The 21582-nt window shown below is 40.2% G+C and overlaps 1 protein-coding gene across 1 annotated transcript in view; it reads left to right on the forward strand.

Moving 5' to 3' along the window:
* Window positions 1-21582, forward strand: part of XPO4 (exportin 4) — an 82574-nt gene that overhangs the window by 4518 nt on the left and 56474 nt on the right. The window contains exon 2 of the mRNA XM_055802002.1: window positions 20100-20205. Coding sequence (XP_055657977.1) covers window positions 20100-20205 — 106 coding nt within the window. The remainder of the gene's footprint in view (window positions 1-20099; window positions 20206-21582) is intronic.

Genomic DNA, 21582 nt, shown 5'->3' on the forward strand with positions numbered 1-21582 from the left:
CATCTTTGGAGATACTTAAAACTTGACTGAACAATGTCCTGAACAACCTGATCTAACTTTAAATAAAGTTCTGTTCTGGGCAGGAGATTGAGCAAACTGAAGTTCAGAGGTCCCTGTCGTCCTAAGCTATTCTGTGTGGTATGGGTCTGTGTAGCATTACCAGGTTCAAGAAAATTTGAGCAAAGGCTTCTGCGGAACACTTCCTTCTTTAAAAGTTTGTAAATGTTCTCATTTCACTGTGGTCTGTTTTGGAGGTAGTGGGGGTGCACACATGACTATCTTTTTGGGGTACTGCTTTGTTTGTGACTTATCCTGCCCTTCTGAGGGAAGTTTCAGGCTAAAGTTGGGCAGTCTGGCAATGGTCAAGCAAACTTCTCTTTCAAATGTTGAAATAAGCTTATAGAATAAGAGCATAAGGGAGCATATTAGTATCCTTAAAATCCAAGGCCAAATTATTTCTATCATCTACTCTGACAGTTTGTATGGTTGGCTTTTTTTAACTTGCCTTTCTTGGAGTTCAGGACCATGACAGCCCTCCTTCCATGAGGAAGCTCAATTTCTCATTGCAACCTGTCGTCATTGCGGGGCAGTTTTTCAGACTGGGAAGCATGACAAACGGTAGGGGTGGAGAAATCAGACAAGTGAATCATTCCAGTGCTGAGATTTGTTGTAGTCCTCCATGTCATCACCCAGCAAAACAAACTGGATGTGTGCTATATTATGGCTGGATTAGACCAAACCTCTGCCTAGCTGAGATCTGTTTCCAGTGATGGCCTCTAGCTGCCAATTTAGAGAAAGGGTCTGAAAAATAAGGATAATCCTTTCACTAGTATATACTTTACCTTATTTGAATTAGCAATTTCAAGAGCTTGAGGTAGCAACGTTGTGTTTAATGATTTTTGATTAACTTTTCTTCCACTAATGTGTCCCGTTGTTTTTGGAATGCATTTATATTTTTCATTTTCTTAGTTTTTAAATTATACTTGTCTGGTAGTAATGAGTTTCACCAGACAGGTGGTTTTAGGAAAAAAACCAACATTATGTTATTTGAGAGAAGCCTGCTGGTTGATCTTTTCATTCATTCTTGAATTACAAGAAATACCTGATAATTGTTCTGATTTTTCTTACGTGGTATCCTTTGTGACCTTTATAGCTCTCTATCATACTTCATCCTCCCATCACCTGTTGGCTAAACTGAGGGTCTTGTCAGTTTTTCGTATGGGAGATTCCCTATACGTCTAATCATCCCTGTACTCTGTAGCTCTTTAGATTTACGGTGCTGTTTTTGAGATGGACTGACCATAACTGCATTCTTTTGTGATGTGGGTACTTGAGGATTTTATATGGTTTTAAATTTCTGGTAGTCTTCTGTATTCCTTTCCTAATAGTACTTACATTGTGCTTTCCTTTATTACTTCAGAGCAGCAAGGTGATGTTTTCAGAGGATTATACCCAAGCCATATAGATCTTTTTCTGGAGTGGTACTAAGTAACTTAGAGTCCATCATGTGTATGTGTAGTTTTTCCTCCTTTTGCTTAAGAACTGGTATGGTTGGTGCATTTTACAGGCACACGGTTCAGGTTACAGCTTGGGAGGTAAGTATGTGCAGTGTACGGCATGCTAATGAAGCTTTTACCTGGAAGCTGAGAACAAATGTGCATGGACCATACCCTAAGCACACAGTACTAAGGGTGAGGAGTTGAGAATAGGGATGTGAGGATTGATACAGATTCTGGTACCTCTGAAAAGTAAACATAGCATCTGATGAGTGGGATTCTTCATGCTTGGAGTTTATTTACCCCGACTGTTTCACAGAGAGAGTATTCATCTTTTTGAATCAAGATGATTCACGCTCATTTGACATGTCATTGTTGCATTGGCAAATTTCTGTATTATGTGAATGAAAATACTGTGTCTGCTCCTAGATTTGTCCACTGGGGAGCTTCATTAGTCTGTAACTCCATCTGGTTAATTCTTCTTCAGGCACTACCTACTGCTGTCTTCTCTTCAACATGCTTCCTAAGAGTCTTATCGTTACGCTAATCTGTGTTCATTAGTTAATTAACAGCTTTCCATGTGGAGGGGTAGAAGAAATCCTCTTGTTGAGCTGATGCTGTCACAAGCAGCTAAGTAAAATACTCCTTTTCATCAATTTCTGACACTGTTTTGATACTAAAAAGTATGTCTAGATTAGGTATACACAGGATCTCCATTTCTGTGTCCTGCCTTGATGTAGAGGTGGAATTCTGGATTTTGATGATAATGTCCTTTTCCATTTTAGAAGGGGAAAATGTATTATTTGTATCTATCCAGTTTTCTGCTTTCCTTGGCTTCCCCAGAACAAAACAGAGTGGAACTGATGCCTGTGTTGGGCCAGTGATCTGGCAGAGGGAATGCTGTAACATTTATTACAATGTTTTGTTTTTTCGGTGGATAGTGGGATGTATAAACAGCATAAAACCACATATGTGCTGGGAGATGTGGCATAGAAGGGAGGGTGTCAGATGTGAGCTGTAGGAGACGATACAGATCTTCAGTTCTTTTTCATCCCTTTGAAGTCTGTCTAAAACATCCTGTTGGATAGGGAGTAGTTGTTCAAATAGGGATTTTAAGAAATGGAGGAAACTGGCAGAGGACATATTTTAAGTAGTCCCTCTTCTTCCCCCTCCTGTCTCCCAAAAGGAACCCCCAAACTTCCCTGCTTCTGAGACTTAGTGACAAGTGGCATCTATACAGTGCTGCCTTTGGCTCTGACAAAACATACAGTAGTAGTACACCCACCTAAGTGGCTGCATGGCGAACTGGATTGGGAAGTGGATGCAGGGAGAAGAGGGATTTTTAATTCAAGTAATTTTCACTGTGATACATTATAAACAGTTTTGCTACCTTGACTCAGATGAAAAAGTTTGCCTATGCTCCTAAAAGATTTTGTCGAATTATGCTGTTAAACTACGTAGGAAGTAGCAGATATAATTCTCTTTGTCTTCAGATCAAGACTGCTTATTTTTTTAGTGGAAAATACAATTAAGGTTATTTGGGTTAATATAAGAGCAAGTGAATGAAGCTTTCTTGCTTTTGTTACTCTAGAAGTCAGATAAGTTGGTTGAGTGGTGCCTACCAAATTCAGAATTTACAGAACTATAACAGTGCGTATGAAGAGAGACTAAAAATATATCATGGTTTGTGCTGAAATTTTGAATTTCAGTATTTATTTTCTTGCAGTCCAGCTGTTACATGCAGCTGTGCAAAATGGTAGAGGCACAGCTGTAGTAGTGTTGAAAATATTCCTTATGCCAAGGTCTCTTGAAGGCTTTGTATAATTAATTTGTGGTTGTGAGATCAATAAAGTGCAGAAGGGTGTTTTGCCACTGAATTTTACTGTTTATGACAGCGGTCCCTGGGATTTCAAAAGGCTTGGCCAAAGTGAAGAACATCTGCAGTCCCAGGCTTGTGTGTGCACAGAGGTAAGCTGTTTTCACAGAAGCCTAAACCAGCCTAATAGTGAGTGGCTGAGGAAAACCATTACTTGTATTTTTGCTAGATTGATTATCTGGTAGTTTAGTGAGCTGGACTGGTTTACAGAAGGGCCTGCCAGTTGCCAAAGCCAGCACAAGATAATAATGTGTGTCTGGGAGTGGAGAGGAATTAGTGTGGTTGGAAGGAGAGAAGGAAGGTCTCCATCATTGCATTGCTCCTCTGAGAACCACAGCCTTGGCGTTCTGGAGAGGCAGATCCTGTCTACTACTATCAACTTAGACTAGAATCCTGTTGTAACAGAGGAAAAGAATAATACCAGCATCCTTCATGAATGTGTTTTGAAATCTGTTAATGGGAAGAGCTGGAGAAAAGTTACCTGATATTTGTCTCTCTGTGTACTCTGTTTTCCTGGCAAGAGTGGACTGTAATGCTTGCAGTGCTGGTGTTTTGGGAGGGTTGCTGTAGTATGGCAGTAAGGCTGTATTGGAGTGGGTGGCATGTTCCTTGATTTTATATTTCCAGTTTTTCAGAAATGAGTAAAGTTAGAGCTTTTAAGACATCGAGAGGTAGTTAAGCCATGTTCAGTCAGTTCTTAAGGCTGCTTTGGGAAGAAGTTGAATTCAGCTTTTCCACATCACAAGTAAATACCCTGGCCGTAGAGGTTTTTGTTCCAACAGGTGGAGGAGGGTAGAGGCAGTTTGTAGAATTCAAAAAACAGGTTGTAGCTTCATTAACACAGAGTCTGAAAATCCAGTAGCTGAGTGTACTCCAGAGGCTGGTGCACTGACCTGTGCCACAGGGCATTTGTGGCTCTGGGACTTGCGCATGGGTTTGTACCGAGATCAGTGGCGCAACTGGATGACAATCGATATTGAGTTACACCATCATTTATTATTATACTACAATATTCCAACTATTATTAATTGTGGCATTAGTGATGATAGGCAAACAGTATCAAAGCTAACAAAAAGCAGAACCAATTTTACAGACACAAACCTCAGTAGCTCATTTACGCAGTTGTTGATGAAGTACTGCAAAGCTGCTACCTTTTTGTCACATTGCAGGACAAGAGAAGTCGTACTTCCATGCACTGTGTCGTGCTTTAACCCCAGCCAGCAACTAAGCACCACACAGCTGCTCACTCGCTTCCTCAATGTCAGGATAGGGGAGAGAATTGGAAGAATAGAGTGAGAAAATTCATGGGTTCAGGATAAAAACAGTTTAATAGGTAAGGCAAAAGCCACACACCCAAGCAAAGCAATTCATTCATTCACTACTTTCTACCAGCAGGCAGGTGTTCAGCCATCTCCAGGAAAGCAGGGCTCCATCATGCATCATGGTTACTTGGGAGGGCAAACGCCGTAACTACGAATGTTCCCCGCTTCCTCCTCCTTCCCCCAGCTTGTGTGTACTTGGCATGACGTTATATGGTATGGAATATCCCTTTGGCTAGCTTGGGTCAGCTGTGTCCTGACTGTCCCCCCTGCTTCCAATTTCTTGTGCCCCTCCAGCCCTCTGGCTAGCAGGGCCCGAGAAAGTGAAAGTCTTTGACTTGGTACAGACATTACCTAGGAACAGCCAAAACCATCAGTATGTTATCAACTTTGTTCTCACACCAAACCCAAACCACAGCCGTGCACGTGCACCAACTACTAAGAAGAAAATTAACTGTCCCAGCTGAAACCAGGCTGACTGACAGGCTGGGGACAGGGGGAAGGTTTCCACATTGGTGATGGGGGCTAAGCATCATCCTCTCAGGACCAGCATCTACATGCATATCTGCTTTGAGCACGCAGCAAAGGGTTCTTCTCTTTTTGCTGATTTTGTCTGGCTCTGCAAATAGGTGGTCTTCAAGGTTTTGGAATGAACTTCTCCAAACTTGATCTGCCACATCTTGGGCTTGTGTCAGTGGTATTGGTATCACGTGGCCCCTTAAGTCAGTTCCTCTTTCGTCTTGCCACAACTTTACCCAGGCATCATTGGTCCTGGTGGACCCTGCCAGCCTGCTGTGGGTTTCGCCTCACAACTCAGTTTCCTTTTACGTTACACCCCTCATCTTAAAGCTACGTTTTACACATTTGTCACTGGTAGATTTCATAAGGATCCACAGCACCTATATGTATATATGTGTATACAGTTACTCAAGATCTCCAAATGGGAGACTGGATTTTCATCTCTGTTGCAAGAAGACTGCAGCCCTGCCTTGGGGGGGAAGTATGTTCTCCCTTGCAGCTACAGATGCTGGTTTGATATTGGGTGCCTTAAAGCTGAATTTGTGAGGTGGTAAAGCAGTGACTGAAAAGCGTTACTTTCATCTTCACTGATTTTATGCACAGTGATTAGAGTTTTGCATGTTTTCTGCACTGATCGTAGTTTGGGACTTCTTTTCATGAAGGTCTTAAATGTTCACACTTAGTGTAGCTTTATAATCTCTTCACTCTCCGACTACTATTTGCTTGGCTAATAACGTTGCTGCTCTTTGACTTTTCTCTCAACCATGCCTTTTTGGTAGTTTCCCAGATGGCTACATCTTGCATTGTTATTGAGGAAATGTGCAAACAGGTTTACAAAACATACACTCCTCTCTGGTGAAGAAAACATGAATAGCGCTTTCCTTACCTGTCAACAACAAAAGCCCAACCCCCAAAACAAATGTGCTTTTTCCTGAGAGAATTAATGAGGCTTAGCTGCAAAGCCTTTATTTTGTGAAGCTGTTTTAAGTGGGATTAAGAACAGATGTTGGGTAGCTTCAGAATAATTAATTGTTTAGTGGGGAATATATAAATATGAAATTCTAATATCAATAGAAATAATATTGTTTCTGGGGCTATTCTCCTGTTTACATTACAATAACATTCCCTCTCACAGAACTGAGAATAAAATATGTAATTATGACCACATTTCTTCACAGTCATTTTTCAGTAAGTATGTGGAGCCCAGTGACTCTTCAGAACTTGAGACTTAGCTAATTTATGCAGGTTTCTTGGAGTGAACTTAGGCACTTAACTTTGAGTCTTAAAAATTGCTTTTTCTAAATAAACCCAAAAAACTTGTGTATGTGGAGTAAAAAAATAAATCTTCATTAAAAAATGGTTTTTAGAAGAGAATTTCTCAAAATATGTATTGTGTGTTTGCTCCTCTGTATATTGGAGGATGAACAGAGATACGTAATTTTTTCAGTAACAAGGTTCAGGCTGTATCTGCAAGAGCAGAATAAAGTAGTGAAACAAGGTAAAAGTAAATTACATCCTACCTTCTAAAGTGTGTATGATTCTAGATACATTTTGCCTGTTACTGGGAAATGGCAAAAATATAAGGGAAAAGAGCTTTTTGTAGGTGTGTTCAGTGGAAGTGTGTAATTTTTCCCTGGTTTTGAGTGAAAGAAGTTATTCACATCACAAAATCATTTTCAATTTCATAATTTCTCTTGGATTCCTTATCCTCCAGCCTGGCTTAGATGATGAGCTGCATCCTCTAGCCTCTATTCTGTTGCTCTTTTTTTTTTTTTTTTTTTTTTTTGGCTAAACCGTGATTTCATGTCTCTGTAACTACATTTCTGTTTGCTTACATGATCAGGTATTGTATTTTGTGTGTATTTTACTTGTGTCTGCCTGTAACTTTCTGTTGGTGCCCTAACAGTTAAAAGCTATTAATGAAGGTAGGTATTTTAGGCTTTGCTATTTTGGAAGTGCACTAAGCCAAAGGAGTTTTCCATATCAAGTTTAGATAAAACTCCAAAAACTTTTAAAACTCCCTTATCTTGCTTTTAATAAATTAATTCTAAATAACTATGATGGCACAAAAGGATTTTGAAATTTTAGCAAGATTGATAGAGGAGGAAGTATTAAAACTTGAATTTTGGCAGGGAAGCTGGCTGCCCTGCATGCCTGCCTTTCTTCATTAGTTTGTTGGGAGGGAATGCTTTTGTGATAGGAGGCAAAGCCTAAAACTCCCAGAAACCAAAATGCATCACTATTTCAGTTTGTCTTGCACAGAGTGATGAGTTTTAGTTTTTGTGTTGGGGTGTGTGTGAGGTGGAGGGGGGTTACCCATGTGATGTCCTGTTACCCCTGTGGTGCCCTACCCCATCTGCACATGCTTACTGTAGAAGGCTACATGTGAGTAAAAATAATCCCACCCTTGCAGCAATGGGTGGTTATAGCTGTTCTTTCAGTAAGTGTAGTTTGAAATTGGACAACAGGAAAAAATACATATTATAAGACACTTCTTCACATGTGGACAAGAAGACTCTTGCAGGATGAGGGCAGTTGCTGACCATACTTGATGTACAGTGAGCCTGATAAATAGGTTATATATCATGTACATCTCAACTTGGGAAATTTGGAAAATGAGTGTTGCCATTACCAGCGTTATTATGATCTGCTGTCTAGTAGAAGAGGGGTCACAACAGTTCTTTCTTTAGTTAAAACTTTGTCTTGAAATTCACTGTCACAATCCTGGCATTTTTTGTTAAGCTGTGTCTAATACTGCCTTACATGTACAAAAATGGGTAATACAGAGTTAAGCTACTTGACTCTTATGATCAAGGTGCAATTAGGATTTCAGGGGCTGTGAATGGGCTTGTGTCCTGTCTCTTGCTGGAGAACCAGGACCTGTCATGGGGATAGTCCACTCTGCAGCGGAGGCAGTGGTGTGTGTTTGGGCTGAGACTCCTTCCTACCTTCTAGGATGATAGCCTCAAGGCCTGAACTTGGGACCCGTTTATCATCGTAGAATTACAGAATGGTTTGTGTTGGAAGGAACCTTAAAGATCATCTAGTTCCAACCTGTGCCTCCTTGCAGGGGAAAGAGAGAAGCATCTGTTGTTGGCGGGAGCCAAGAGAAGAGTTTGGTTCCGTTTCCACCAGCTCTCCTTCTCCTTGCCACAGGATGTGGAGGCCAAGTTCACTCCAGCTCCAGGAGACCATCAGAGGAAGGAAGTAGGAGAGCAAGACTTCAGGCTAGTGTGAGTGCAGTTGTAGTAAGGGCACTTTTATGAGTTCTTGTATCCTTTAGTAACATATTTTTAGGGTCCTGTGCTACTGCAGTGACTCGTGCTGAAGTCAAAGCAAGCTGGTTTTACTTGTTAATGTTAAATGGGTTACAAAAGATTTGGAACAATGAAGATTTCCATAACTGCACTGCGTAGTTACAGTGTTCTTACCTTTGTCCTTCTCTTCCATACTGAGTTGCGTTTGTTCTGTCTCGACTGAGCTTTCTCTGGTCTGTGTGGGTTGACTGCTTGTTGCTTTGTAGGATCGTACTAACTTCAAGGGGACTCAGTGTGGATTTGCCCATTGCCACCAGCCAGGTGTTTTAGGGAAATTACTTTGCTAAACAGAACAGTGGGTCAGACCTTGCTTGTGCTTTGAAATGTTAAGACGGTGAATGTGGAGATTAGGAAGTAAATAGCATTTAATTTAAGGGTTTGAACAGTAAACTCATGTCAGCATTCATCCTCTGTCCACAGCCAGACTACCATGAACTGAGTATCCATTACAGGGCGTTTGTCAGACTTGCCAGATGTCAGTGTGCTTCCACCAATGTCCTAACTTCAGTTATAGAGGAAAGAGTAACAAATAGGTGTAAAGCATTTTGCCTTCACTGCTGTGTTACACTGTATCCTGGTTTTCATTATCTAAATTTACAGAATTGAAAGACTATTTAAGTTTACACTGAATTTTCTTGATTCCAGTTTGAAACATATTTCTTGATGCAGAAATTATAAAGAAAGCATTAAGATTTTAAAAGAAAACCAGATTTTGATTATAGTGTATGTAAAGTCTGTGATAATTCTGTGTGCTGCTTTTGTGATTACTGTATATGGGGCTCTGTGAGTTTGGTCCAGCAATGACAAGTTTAAACTTGTAACTCTTGGGATATGCAGAGTTTCCCATGCAGAATTCAGTCATTTCTCCAAGTTCTGTTTGAGCAATCCTCCATGGGGTGGATGGAGTCTGGGCTGATCCTGTTCACCTAATGCTTCCAGAAGGTTGGCATGAGTCAATATACTGTTTCGTTGAATTTGTGGATTTTCTTGTTGAGTAATGAGCACAGTGGTCAAAAGAAAGTCCTAAATGAATCCTGTGAGGAGACTGACAACAGTCAGAGCTGATAGTGGATGAACAGCTCACATAGGTACATAGACCAACTACAGACATCTGTTTGTCAGTGCCCTGCCACAGCTACCTGAGGGCTATACCTTCATCATCCTTTATTCTTTTTTCTTCCTCTTCTATGGTCCTGCTTCCTCGAACAAAGACTCCATTCTGCCATCCTCCCTTTTGCCTTTCAAGTCCTACCCACTCTTCTTTAAGCAGCAGGTGTTGGGTACCTATTTGGATGCTAAGGAGCAGACATGAACAGTGGAAGCAGTTCCTCTGCAGTCTGGTTACCACAGATCATGTATCTGAAAAGTATTGTGCACGTATATGAATGGTAATTTCAGTGGAGAACCTATAATAATCCATATTTGAAGATCACATTGTTAGCAGAGAAGTAAAATCTCAGCAGTTCTTGTTACTTATCTTTGAGAGGAAGTCTTATCTCAGAAACATTTTGATGTTGATGGTAATGGTTTACTTTGGCTCTCTAGTCAATTAATGTATATATATAGTATCTTATATTTAAAGACCATTTCAAAACTGATAATAGATCTTATGACAAACCACAATTTATCTTCTGTTTTACTTGTAAAAGACTTAATAAAGTACTTCAGTTCTAAAATACAAAGCAAAATCTGATATGAAGAAAAAAAATGGTTTTTTTCCCCTATCATTAAGTCTCTGCATGAAAGCAAGACTGTGAGTAGATCAGTAGGCGTAGATGTGTAGGAGGTAATTCCTCCAGCAGTCACGCATTTGTTCCAAATATATACTGAAAAATACTGGGCACTCCGGGGTTTAAATAATTCAAATAATTACTTTTGGGAAAGGATTTAAAAAAAAAAAACAAACCCAACTTTTTGTTCAGGAAGTCTTAAATCTCCAGCATGTTGTCTCTACTGCATGTCTGGTAAGAAGCCATCTATTGCGTCTTTCTTACCAATCTTCAAAAATAGTCTTGAGTATCTCTTAAATTGGAAGATGAGTTACTGCTGTAGATTTAAATGATTACTCTAAAAAGCAAGTGCAAAGGAAGTAACTGGAACATAGTTGAAATTGTTTATTATGCTAGCTAGGTTTTCTGTAGTAACTTAGATATTATTCAAGGCTCTGGCATTTTTTTAACAGCAGATCTGGACAGCAGAAGCTGCTGTCTATACCAGTTGTCTAAACTGCCTTCTGGCTTGGTGCCTGAGGCAGGAATGTCTGATCCACTTGTGAAGCAGTTGCTGATTGCTGCAGAGCTGTGCACCTTCATGTAGCTTGAATGGTTTGCTGGTGGCATCTGCTTGATGAGGGGGTCAGACATCCTTGTGTCGTTGGGTATCTGCAGCTGCTAGAGAAGTAAGGGTGAATAGCCAAGAACAAAAGTGTGTCTAATGTCCAGTTCTCTGTGTCTGACTTCGCTGTATTTAGTCTCTCTGATTAGCTATTTTAATAAGGCAAGTGACAGTTAGTGAGTGTGCTGTGATATACTGTAGGAAAAATGTTACTTAAAACACTTGAAACATGTTACTGGTAAAAGTGGGATGAAAAACCCATTATGGCTTGACACCACAGAAGTCAGGGTAATGCAGTTGCAGGGCACATTGCTTGACGTGACTTTGGTAGAGTGAAGCTTCAAATCTTATTCTAAGAATCTGATACTTTTGTATAACTCATCTATGTAGCAGAACTGTGATGGGGTATAATTTTCTTATGGGGTTTTTTGTTATTTAAGATACAGAAATCTCTTTTAAGGGGGTTTTGAGCATCTTAGAAGAGCACATTAAGTTAAAATGTCATTACTTTTGACTGTTGAGGTACACTGCAGCTATAACAATTGCTTACATGGATTGAATAATGTATTTAGCTGTCTAAATGCAGTATGTGCACTAGTTAAAAATTATTGTCCTTATGTTTGGGGTTTTTATCCCCCTTTTTTTCCCCTCTTTCTCCTTCTATTTTTGCCCATGCCTCTCAGCTACATTACCGCCACCACATGATGTTCCCCTGCACATGCTTCTCAAGTTCACTCATGATCTTTCTCCTTTGCATATGCCTCACTGTTACTTGGCTTCCCTGCCTGCTGGGACATGTTGGCAAGCCATCTGGGCTTCCTTTATTCCTCACTTCTCTGTGCGTGTCTTGCCTGATGGTGGCTGTCAGCAAGGTCCAGACCCAGCTGTGCCATTGCAGTTTCTGGTGGCTTTTGCTTATCCTTGTATATTGACAGAGATTGGGTTTCTTATTCTTGTCTCTGTTAGGCTTCCAGGCTCTCTGCAGCACAGAGTCTATAGACACCCTTCTGAAGAACAACTGACATGTTTAATTGGTTTTTCATAAGCCGATAACCGCCCACAGACAGACCAGAGTTCAGGAACAGTTTTGGTTTTACCTCTTGACTTCAGGGAAGGCAGGATTCCCCTAGATATTTAGGGAAGCTCATTTTGGAGAGTTTGTGGTGAATTTTATGAAGTCACACACTTGAGCAGAAATCTCAAGTTTTTGTTTCTACCCTTGTCAAGTTTGTAAAGTAATTTACTTGCAGGCATAAACATTGCCTGTGGCAAGATAGTTCCTTCTTGGCTTTAGTAGTAGCAGGTACAAGCAATTTAATCTTTTCTTTTTTTAAACCCCAAGAAAATTCTCTTAGTAGGCATGTTTGCATTTCCATAATCCTACTAGTGTTTAGGCTGTACTGTTCATAGGGGACCTTTTTTGTAGGTGGGAATACTGTGGGCGTCAGCTTAAAACACACTGGTGCACTCTATGTTCCCTTAAGCAGCAAAGTCTGGAGGAGTGTGTGACTGTTCTTTGTGATGTGCTAATTTGCAGATTTCCCCCAGTGTAATTGTAGAAAGATGCTGAACTTGGTTGTATTCAGTGCTCTCTTGCCATAGCAAGTCTATGAAAAATCAGGATTTGTTTCTAGCCAGCTTTTTCTGTCTGCAAGGAATGAAAGCCCTTCATCCCATCCTTAATTATGTTTATACGCAATCATGGCCAGGATGTTTCTTAGCAAAAGTATGGTGCATAGGTAACAGTGCAGACTGGTTAACTAAATCATACTTAAATAAAAAACTATTCCATTATTGATTTTAACAATAATGTTGTCTCCTGAATGTTAGAAGTTATTTATTGTAAGAAACTGTTACTCTCCACAAGTGACCAATAAGTAATAGTCTCTGACATCTTCTATCATTAAGAAAATAATGTCACATCTAGTATATGATCAAAAAATGTTGTATTTTGTACGATCAACATGAAACTGCCTAAACAGAATTACCTGGGGGGGGGGGGAAATACCTTTTTTTTTTAAAGCAGAAAGTGCTGCCAGAAATAAGGGGAAGGAGCTAAAAAAGCAGACACCACTTTAAATATGGATATGGTGTAATTTCTTCAGCCTGTTATTGGCAAATACACGGTGACTTCAACTTCAGTCTTATGAAGAGAGTTCAGTCTTATGAAGAGAGCATGTGATGTTTGCAACCCATTTGCTACCTTTCTCGTGTCTATTGTCTTCATTGCTCGGCACCCTTCATCCTGACAAGTCATAATTATGTATTTTTACTGAGGTAGGAAATGCTTGTACGAAGCGTGTGGTTCTGAATACGTATGTGTAGCTTCATATCCTTCATCTGCATCTACTACTTCTATTTAAAATAAAACAAATACCCGAAGCCCCTTATTTTTCCCATGTGTACCTTCACCAGATGTTGCCTAGTCATGTGTGTATTTTCCAAATGACATTTGGTCTAACCCTTTCTCATATCTGCCTCTTTCCTGTTCTAAGTGTCACTGTGAATTAAGATTTTAAATTATTTCTATTATCTGTTTGTGTTAATCAGTTTCTGCCTAAGCAATGTATGCCAAATTTTTAGCCTTTTAATTGTTACCAGTTGTGCTGTCCTTTCTTGTAGCATCAGTGAATAATATGATAACACTTTGATGGTGTACCACAAAGGGAGGAGCAGAAAAAAAGATGATCAAAGTTAGAAATGAGAGATCTGTTATATAAGGAAAAAACAAAGATGGGTTATTTTGGAGAGGAAAAAAGTAAGTAGCAATATATAAACTTAGGGAGTTAAATGATGTTGCTGTATCAGGTGCTCTTTTATCTTCCCATGGTACAAAAGAATGGTTACAGGGACGCAAGGATGGTTTCAGGCAGGAAGAATGGGAAAGCTAGTTAAAATCCTACCAGTACTCTTGTGACTGTTGAGGAACCCATGCTGTTTGGAGGGTTTAATATTGTTAGTCTGTGTTTGTGACTTCTGCATTTTTCAGATCAGTGGATCGCTTATACTAAGATTGCCAGAGGTAAACAGTTGTTACAAACAATGTTGTTGCACCTCCTGTTTTGTTAGTAGGGAGAGGGGTGATGGAGCTTCTTGTAACATTCTCATAGTGGTAAGAAAGGGGAGAAGGAGTTTTTAAAGGAGCTGTGCTGACCTTGAACGCATTGAGGAGAAACTTTTATTTCTGATAAAGGTGAATCCAGTTTTATTTTTATCAGGTTCCACACTGGGAGGAAAAGGTAACTACATGGAAGTTACTAGATTTTTGTAAAATATCTAGTCTAATAGTCAAGGAAGGTGTAGGGTGAAAATTTATTCAATTGATTGCTGCTTATGAAAAAAATCTTTGTCTTTAATTAGGAATTGTTTAACTTGGACAGGGAGCTCAAGGACAACTTTAATGAGCAGGTGGTGTTTGTCCTGAGCCCCCTGGACAAGCATGACGTGAGCAGAACCATCCACACAATAAATACTGTGCACAGCTGTGTCAGGATGGTAACTCCACCACACTTGGGTATCTGGACAATGTCCCTGGTGTGTGTGAACCTTACAAATCATGAGAGAGTACACGCCTGCACTTAGCCTAAACTTAAAAGTTTACATACGCTAAATGTGTAAACTATTTTTATTTTCCACTGAGTATAAAGGTGGGCGAGCTCTGGGACTGCACCAGAAGCCTCACCTACAGGTGGATGCATTGCATAGGGGTTTTCTCAGTTACTGAGAGACTCCTGGTGCCACCTGCAATGGGGCTTCCCAGCCGCAGTGTGGGCCTGGATAGCGTTAAGGTGGTAATTGGTGATGTATCCTTTTCTTAGCCTCTCTGCAACGCTTTGTGGTAATGACTTCATGCTTTGCCTCTATTGCTCTTTTATCATATTGTGCATAATAACTAGTACAGTTTCCTTTTATCATGTTGTATGCTATTTTCCTTCATTGTAATATAATAAACTGTACTTATTCTTATTTTTGATTTGGAATTAATTTTTGCTTGGTATCCAGTCAGTCAACAAAACAGAAGGCAAAACCTGACTTGGGATTAGTTTTACATGACAGTTTCTGTCCTTCCAAAATAATTGTCTTATTGCTATAACACCCATGTAAGCTGAGATGGGTTATCTCCTGAGAGTGGGCTGATTTTACTGTTGGGGTTTATTTAATGTACAGAAAGTGAAAAACCAAATGCAGGGTGATATGTGAGTCTGTGCAAGGAAACTATTAAGAGTCCAATCAAGGATATAAAAGCCTACTCTCTCTCTTTCTACCACTGAAGATCACTGCCCAACTTTCGAAAGGCTTGCCTGTGTCTCAGATGCAGACCAAGGGACTTGCTCCTGGCAGAATGATCTTTATGTACAGAAGGAGCTGTAGTCATTCTTTGTGTATTCGACCTTCGTAAAGAAAGCTGGAGCATGCTTACACTGCACCAGAAAAATCTGTTTGTACCTATGATTTGGACAGCTTTTCTGTTTGTCTAAGCTGTACCAACATTTCTTCAAACTGTGTCTATCTGCCTGTATCCCAAAATATTAGAAAGATGCTAACTGCTGAGGACTCAGTAGTGCGTTTACCATGATAATGGAGATCCTTAATCTCCAGCTCTTGTGTTTTTTTTTTTTCTCAGTCCTTTTTTCTGACTGTGAAGATGTGTGAGATGTTAAAGGTGTTTTCTACTTTTCACTTCACAGGCTCTTAGTTCCTCCTGAAGTTTAGAGTTTGTGCTCTTTTCAAAGATATTTCCCCCCCCCCCCCCCCCCCCGCAGCTCATTTACTGTTGATGGCTTGAAGAGAAATTGTAGGATTTCTGTAAGCTCATGCAGGCTTTAGATCTTCTGACATATGCTTATTGGCTTTGTAATAATTTTGTTATCAAATAACTTACCTTAATTTTTCTCACTTTTTATTTTTTTGGTGTTTTTTGTTTTGTTCAGACTAGTGATAGCAGATGAACAGAAGGAGAACAAAATATGGTATTGGTTGTTTTTTTTGGTTTTTGACTGGTTTTTTATAAACTGGTTGACAGGAAAGGGAGGGGGCTACATTAGTTTCTTATTAATTGTCCAGGCTTTCAGATAAGTCCAGTGGTCCTGAAAGTGTTAGTGCTAGTCTGCCAGATTTTCTAGTCTTTTTTTCAGTTGATCTTTCCCTTGTGTGAATAATTGCTGTTGGAGTCAAGTAGTTTTACTGGATCTGATCAGTAAGCACTGCTGTTGCTGTTCCTGTTCTGTTTCCAGACAAGCCTTTGTAGCTGAAAGGATGTAATGTTATGTACGGACTCTATTCTTACGGGGCAGTATCTTGCTATGCTAAAACCAGGAGAGGATCATTGTCCTGGAGAACTTTTGTAGTTAACTTGTAAGACAGAGTAGATGGGTGTTAGCAGCAACATCAGACAGTACAGAAAGGAAAGACTGGTCATTAACATACTGTTTTTTAATGCCCTGTAAGATCGATTGTAGAGAAGAGTTTGAAGGAGACAATTGGAAAGAAATCAGTGAATCTGTAGGTATTTTTAGGGGACTTTCCAAGCACTACGGGTACTTGAGGTATGTTTCTAAGCCTATTGTGCCCAGGGGATGCTGGGCACTGGCTTCCAGGGCACTCGGGATCACCTAAGCCAGGGTCCTTGTAATATGAAATTAGTACACAAGAATACGTATGTGCCCGGCCTTCCTTAGAGCCTTAAATAGCTGGATTTTCAGTGTACGGGTAACTACTGTTTGGATGAGGTGAAGGCAGTAGACTCTGGGCTTTAAGCTCCCTCTGGTGGTTTTAAAGTACGGTTTAAAGCTTACCTGTTGTAGTTCTCTGCTCCGAACAGTTTTGAGTTTAAGCGCATAAGTCATTATTAAATTATCGTGATTTTTAGAATTATTACAGGAATATGATGTGCTGTGCGCCTTTCAAAGGTGCGAAAGGCCTTCTGTAATCAGCCTTCAGAAAAGTAGAAGAGTTAAAATAATGTAAAGTTGGAAGTCTCTTTTCTAGTTATTGTAAGCATAAAGAGGATATTTCCCATTAATCTTGAATTCTGTCTTTTTGTAATGGTGCTAGAGTTTGCTGATGCTGTTCCTGAAGATGCCCTTAAGTATTACAGAACACTGAAAATAAATACAATCTCTATGACAAACTCAAATATGCTTTGTTAAGGCAAAATTAGTTGAAGATCAGGTAGCCCTGATTTGCTCTAAGAATGTGACTATAAATTACCCCGGACTTGCAAAATGTAATGCTTTGTCACACTCAAAGAATTCCTTCTGATGTGGCTGTGATTAGTGAGGCTTCACGGGACTGCAGAGCTGTGAGCTGCAAGGTCTGTACTGCTGAAAGGGCAATGTCACTGCACTCCTTTTCTCTCCGTCGTTGCTCTGGCACTTGTCTGACTTCCTGATGCTTATTAAAGTAATAAAAAGAGTGTTCATTCCCTTTGTGGCGTGTCATCCCCCCACACCCCCCTTGTCTTTTTGTGGGCTGATTGATAGAAGGGGTAATGCAAGGAGGTGATGAGACTGTGCAGTTGAGAGCCAGAAAGGAGTGGGACCTCTCCTTTTAGTAGCAGAAACTTACTAAAATAAGTCACTTGTCTCAAGAAATTTTATTCTAAGTTCTTGCAAAACTTAATTGACTAAAGCTGTGTGTTCCTTGAGACTTCAGAGTATTCCCATGGCATTGCACACCAACAGAGGCTGTAGATTAAAAGAACTTTAAATGGTATATAGCACCAATCACCAGTTATTATGTCCTACGCTGTGCTGGTTTATGGTGAACCAGACTGGGGAACTGATCGAGATGAAAACAGCCTGCCTTTGGTGGGATGCTTTTCCGTGGTCACTTCCCCAGTCTGGTTCTCTGTGTGTTTGCATGAATACTTGCCCATACAATGGGGGCAAAAAAAGCAGGGACTGCTTGTTTGTTTGTTTTGGTTTATTTGCAGTAGTACTGAAGTGCATGTCAAGCTGCTGCTGCATAGGTCCTTCCTGTATTTTTGATAAGCTGCTCCAAATATTCTCCTGGCATTCAGTACAGTGGGTTCTGTTGCAGTGAATGTAGCTGCAGTCCACAAGAAGTACTGTCCTTCAGATTGCTGAAAGCATGGGTGGTTAGGAACAGCTCCTGCTGATGGCTGGCTGCATGCAGGAGCATTGAGGTTTTATCACAGAGGTGTCACATGCCCCAGTTTGGTAAGGCTGTTTCTTTAGAAGTTTACATTGGCTTAAAAAGTTATTGAAGTTCAGATTTCTGCATTGGGTTGGAGTTCACTGAAGCTCGGTGTCCTGGAAGGACTAAGGTGCTGCCATGGAGCTTACTGTTGTGTCGGTTGTTCAGCAGTGCGTAATACCCCAGATATCTAAAAACTTTTCTGTGCATGCATCTGCCTGCAACCAGCTGACTGAGCACTTGAGATGCTGCTCTGAGCACGTGGAAGACAGACATGAACAGAAGGCATGCGGCTGTCTACACGTATGCATGTGTGCAACCTAACATGAGCTGCTGCCTGCCCAGAAGGGGACATGGACAAACACTGTGATTTTATCCCCGGAGCTGGTAAGAGCTGTTCTGCATACATTCACATCACTGTCCAGGGAGATCCTATCCTCAAACTGGCTATAGAGCAGAGCAAGTTTGTGAAGGGACAGAGCACTTATTCTGTATCCACAAGGCTTTTTTGCAGCCACCTTCCTCTGCTACTTATTTTACTCCCTTCACAGGTATTCGTGGTACCTGCACAGGAGTTTGTGAGAGTCAGAAATTTGCTGCATAAGAAGGAGCACAGCTGTTTGTTAGGACCCCTTTGATCCAAGGATCAGCAGCCTGCTTTTCCTTGCTTCATTTACTCAAATTATTGAGTTTTAAATCTGTAGTGTTATTTGCTCATATTTGAATCTTTTGTCATCTTGTCTTTTGTCAAGGATGAAAGAGTTACATCTGTTTTGATATGTTTTATTTACTGGAAAATATTTCACTTAAGTTAAAATCTTGGTCTTTATGCTAAGCTCTTTGTGCTTTTATTCCCAAAGCAGTGGATATAAATCAAACCCAGAAGATATGTGATACGCACACATTCTCTGCAAAATGCTAGGGTCAGGACTGGAATTTGGAGTTTGGAAGTTCAGCTCAAGTTCAATAACCTACATTGTCACCTTGACCCGGCTCTGCAGTTTGTATGCAATCTTTCTACATGTGCACGTTCCTTTCTCAAAGGTGCATCAGTTCAGCCTATGCTGCCTTGTGGTATCAGTCCCCTGTAAGAGTATTTTGTGCCATGTGCTTGTTCAGATAAAACCCAGATATCAGATATCAGAGAATATTAGTGGCAAAAGTGGAGAGCAGCGTGGTGGTGTGAGCAGCTGGCATTTCTGCAGGGTTGGTTTTACCTTGTTGGGGTAGCGGTAGGGGATCTTGGGGGTTGCTTGATGAGGTGAGGGTGTAACGCTGGTGGTTAGGTCTCATCTGTGCTCCATAGGTGATACCCCACCTCACAGTAGTCCAGGTTGCTATGCTAGTTTCATGCTTTACCTGTTGTTGATTTTCAGATAGAAACCACCATGGAGCTGGTTTTAAGCAGCAGTGGAGCAGCAGGTGTTACCTGAGCAGCCAAGGTGCCCATGACGTAAGGGGCTGGGTATATAAGGGGCTGTGGCGGTGGGGAACTGCCATAGCCATCCTCAAATGGGTTGACTGCTCTCTTCAATCAGAGCCTTTGCTCAGTCGTTAGGATGTCACTTCTAACGTTAAACACTAGAGGGTAGTATGTTACTGCCAATACTTTATTTTAGACCATATCCGTAGTCATTTTTTAATCCCTTGAATTTATTGTACAATTCAGTATTTTAAAACAAATTTAGAACTAAAGAAAAACTAGTGCTTTATTTCTGTAACTGAGCGTGTGTAGTAGCGTTTAGTGGTGTGCAGTGATATTTTTTGAGTAGAAAAAGGAGGGGGTTGAATTTAGATCTCCTTTTTATTTTTCATCAGAAGCATTATTAGGAACACAATACTTAACATTTATTCACTCTCTGCCTGATGTCTCAGTATTCACACTTAAGTGCACATGATATAAATACAGTGGTATATAAGAAGAGGCCATGACAGAGAAAGAGCAGGCAGTTTTACCAAGAGATACTTGGGTTTGATGTTTAACAAGGCAAATATCTGTAAGTTCATGACATTGTTCATATATATTTACAATCAGGATGGGGTTTTAGTGCTTGAATAACTTTTTTTTTTTGTCTTTCAGGCACCACCTTCCATGGTCAATAATGAGCAACGCCAACATGCTGAGCACATATTCTTATCATTTAGAAAATCAAAATCACCATTTGCTGTTTGCAAACACATTTTGGGTAAGTTCTAATAAATGAAGTTAAGCATGTAGCTGTAGCTGTTTTGATAACTGGCATGGTGCTGTTCTTCTGCAGCCTAGAATATGAACATCAGTTTTGATTTTGATGAGGGGTGCTTTTTGGTGGAGGGTGAAGCTTATTGGTGCCCTTCCTGATTTTATTTCTGGCAGCTCTAAAGCTGTACAATGTAACTTCATGCAGCCAAGTTCCTAAATGGATTTAATAGATTCAGGTTTCCTCTGGGACCGCATGGGGCAGGTTTTTCCTGGCAGCGTAGGTAATTGTGATGCTGAGACCTGGAACTGAGAGACTTTTCCCAAAAACTTTGTGCTTCTTGAGTAAATGTTTGTACCGTCTGGACAGAAAGAACAGCTAGTTAAGCCTTGGGATTTGAGAAGGGAGGCACAGGGATTATAAAATCAGGAACCAGGGAAGGGACACAAGCTGTTTATAATGAAGAATGAAAGAGTTGAAGTGTACTGAAGGAATGTTTGCCGGTAAGGATGGGCAGCAACCAGAGCATAAGAATAGATTGCTTTAAAAAGAAACAGGAAAAAAAAATGGTCATGACAGGAGCTTGAATGGAGGTAGAGAAAGATAGCAAGGATGTTGATTGTGTTTGTGGAAGGAAAGGTATATGAGTGATACAGGGAGGGCAATGGAAATGATGAGTGTAAAGAAAAAGGGGAACAGTCACTACCATTCAGTTCGTTTAAAAACCTGGAGTTCAACCCAAGAAGCATGAGGCTCTTACGTTCTTCTGCTTTAAGTTTATAGCTGTTAAAAGCTGGCAAAACTTGTCCTGCCTTTCTTTAGCAACTTCATGTAGAGGATAAGGGTACTTGGACTAGTTACAAGCTCACACTGCATGCTGGAGGTCTGTGCTGTTAAGGATTGCAGCTGTGCACCTGTGGTACTTGATGCAAAGGAGAAATTCCATCCTTTCCTTTTCTTAATAGCATTCTTTTTTTGTGTGAGCTTTGTACAGTTTGAAAAGCCAAAGATCCAGCAGTTAAGAAATGTCAGAACTAAAATCCCATGCAGGAATAATTTGGCTCATTTTTATGTGTGTTAGACATACACATTAATCTTCAATTAAGTGGTTCCTTAGTTTTTCCAAATTAAGCTAAGTAGATTTCAAGGTGGTTTATTTTGATTTGTGTGTAGCTGTGTAGGGTTTAGATTTGAAGGCTGATTAAATTACTTAAGCAAATTAGCCATTATCTTGAATATAGAACTTGCATATAAAGGAAATGTGTATTATAAACTTGTATGTTTATAATCAGGGAAAAAAGGTCTGTTTTGTAGTCATTTAAAGCCCATCATCTTGTGACCAAGGTTTTTTTAAACAAACCAAGTTTTTCTTAGTCCTTGCAA

This window comes from Falco peregrinus, chromosome 4, assembly GCF_023634155.1.
Source record: "Falco peregrinus isolate bFalPer1 chromosome 4, bFalPer1.pri, whole genome shotgun sequence".
Classification (NCBI taxonomy): Eukaryota; Metazoa; Chordata; class Aves; order Falconiformes; family Falconidae; genus Falco; species Falco peregrinus.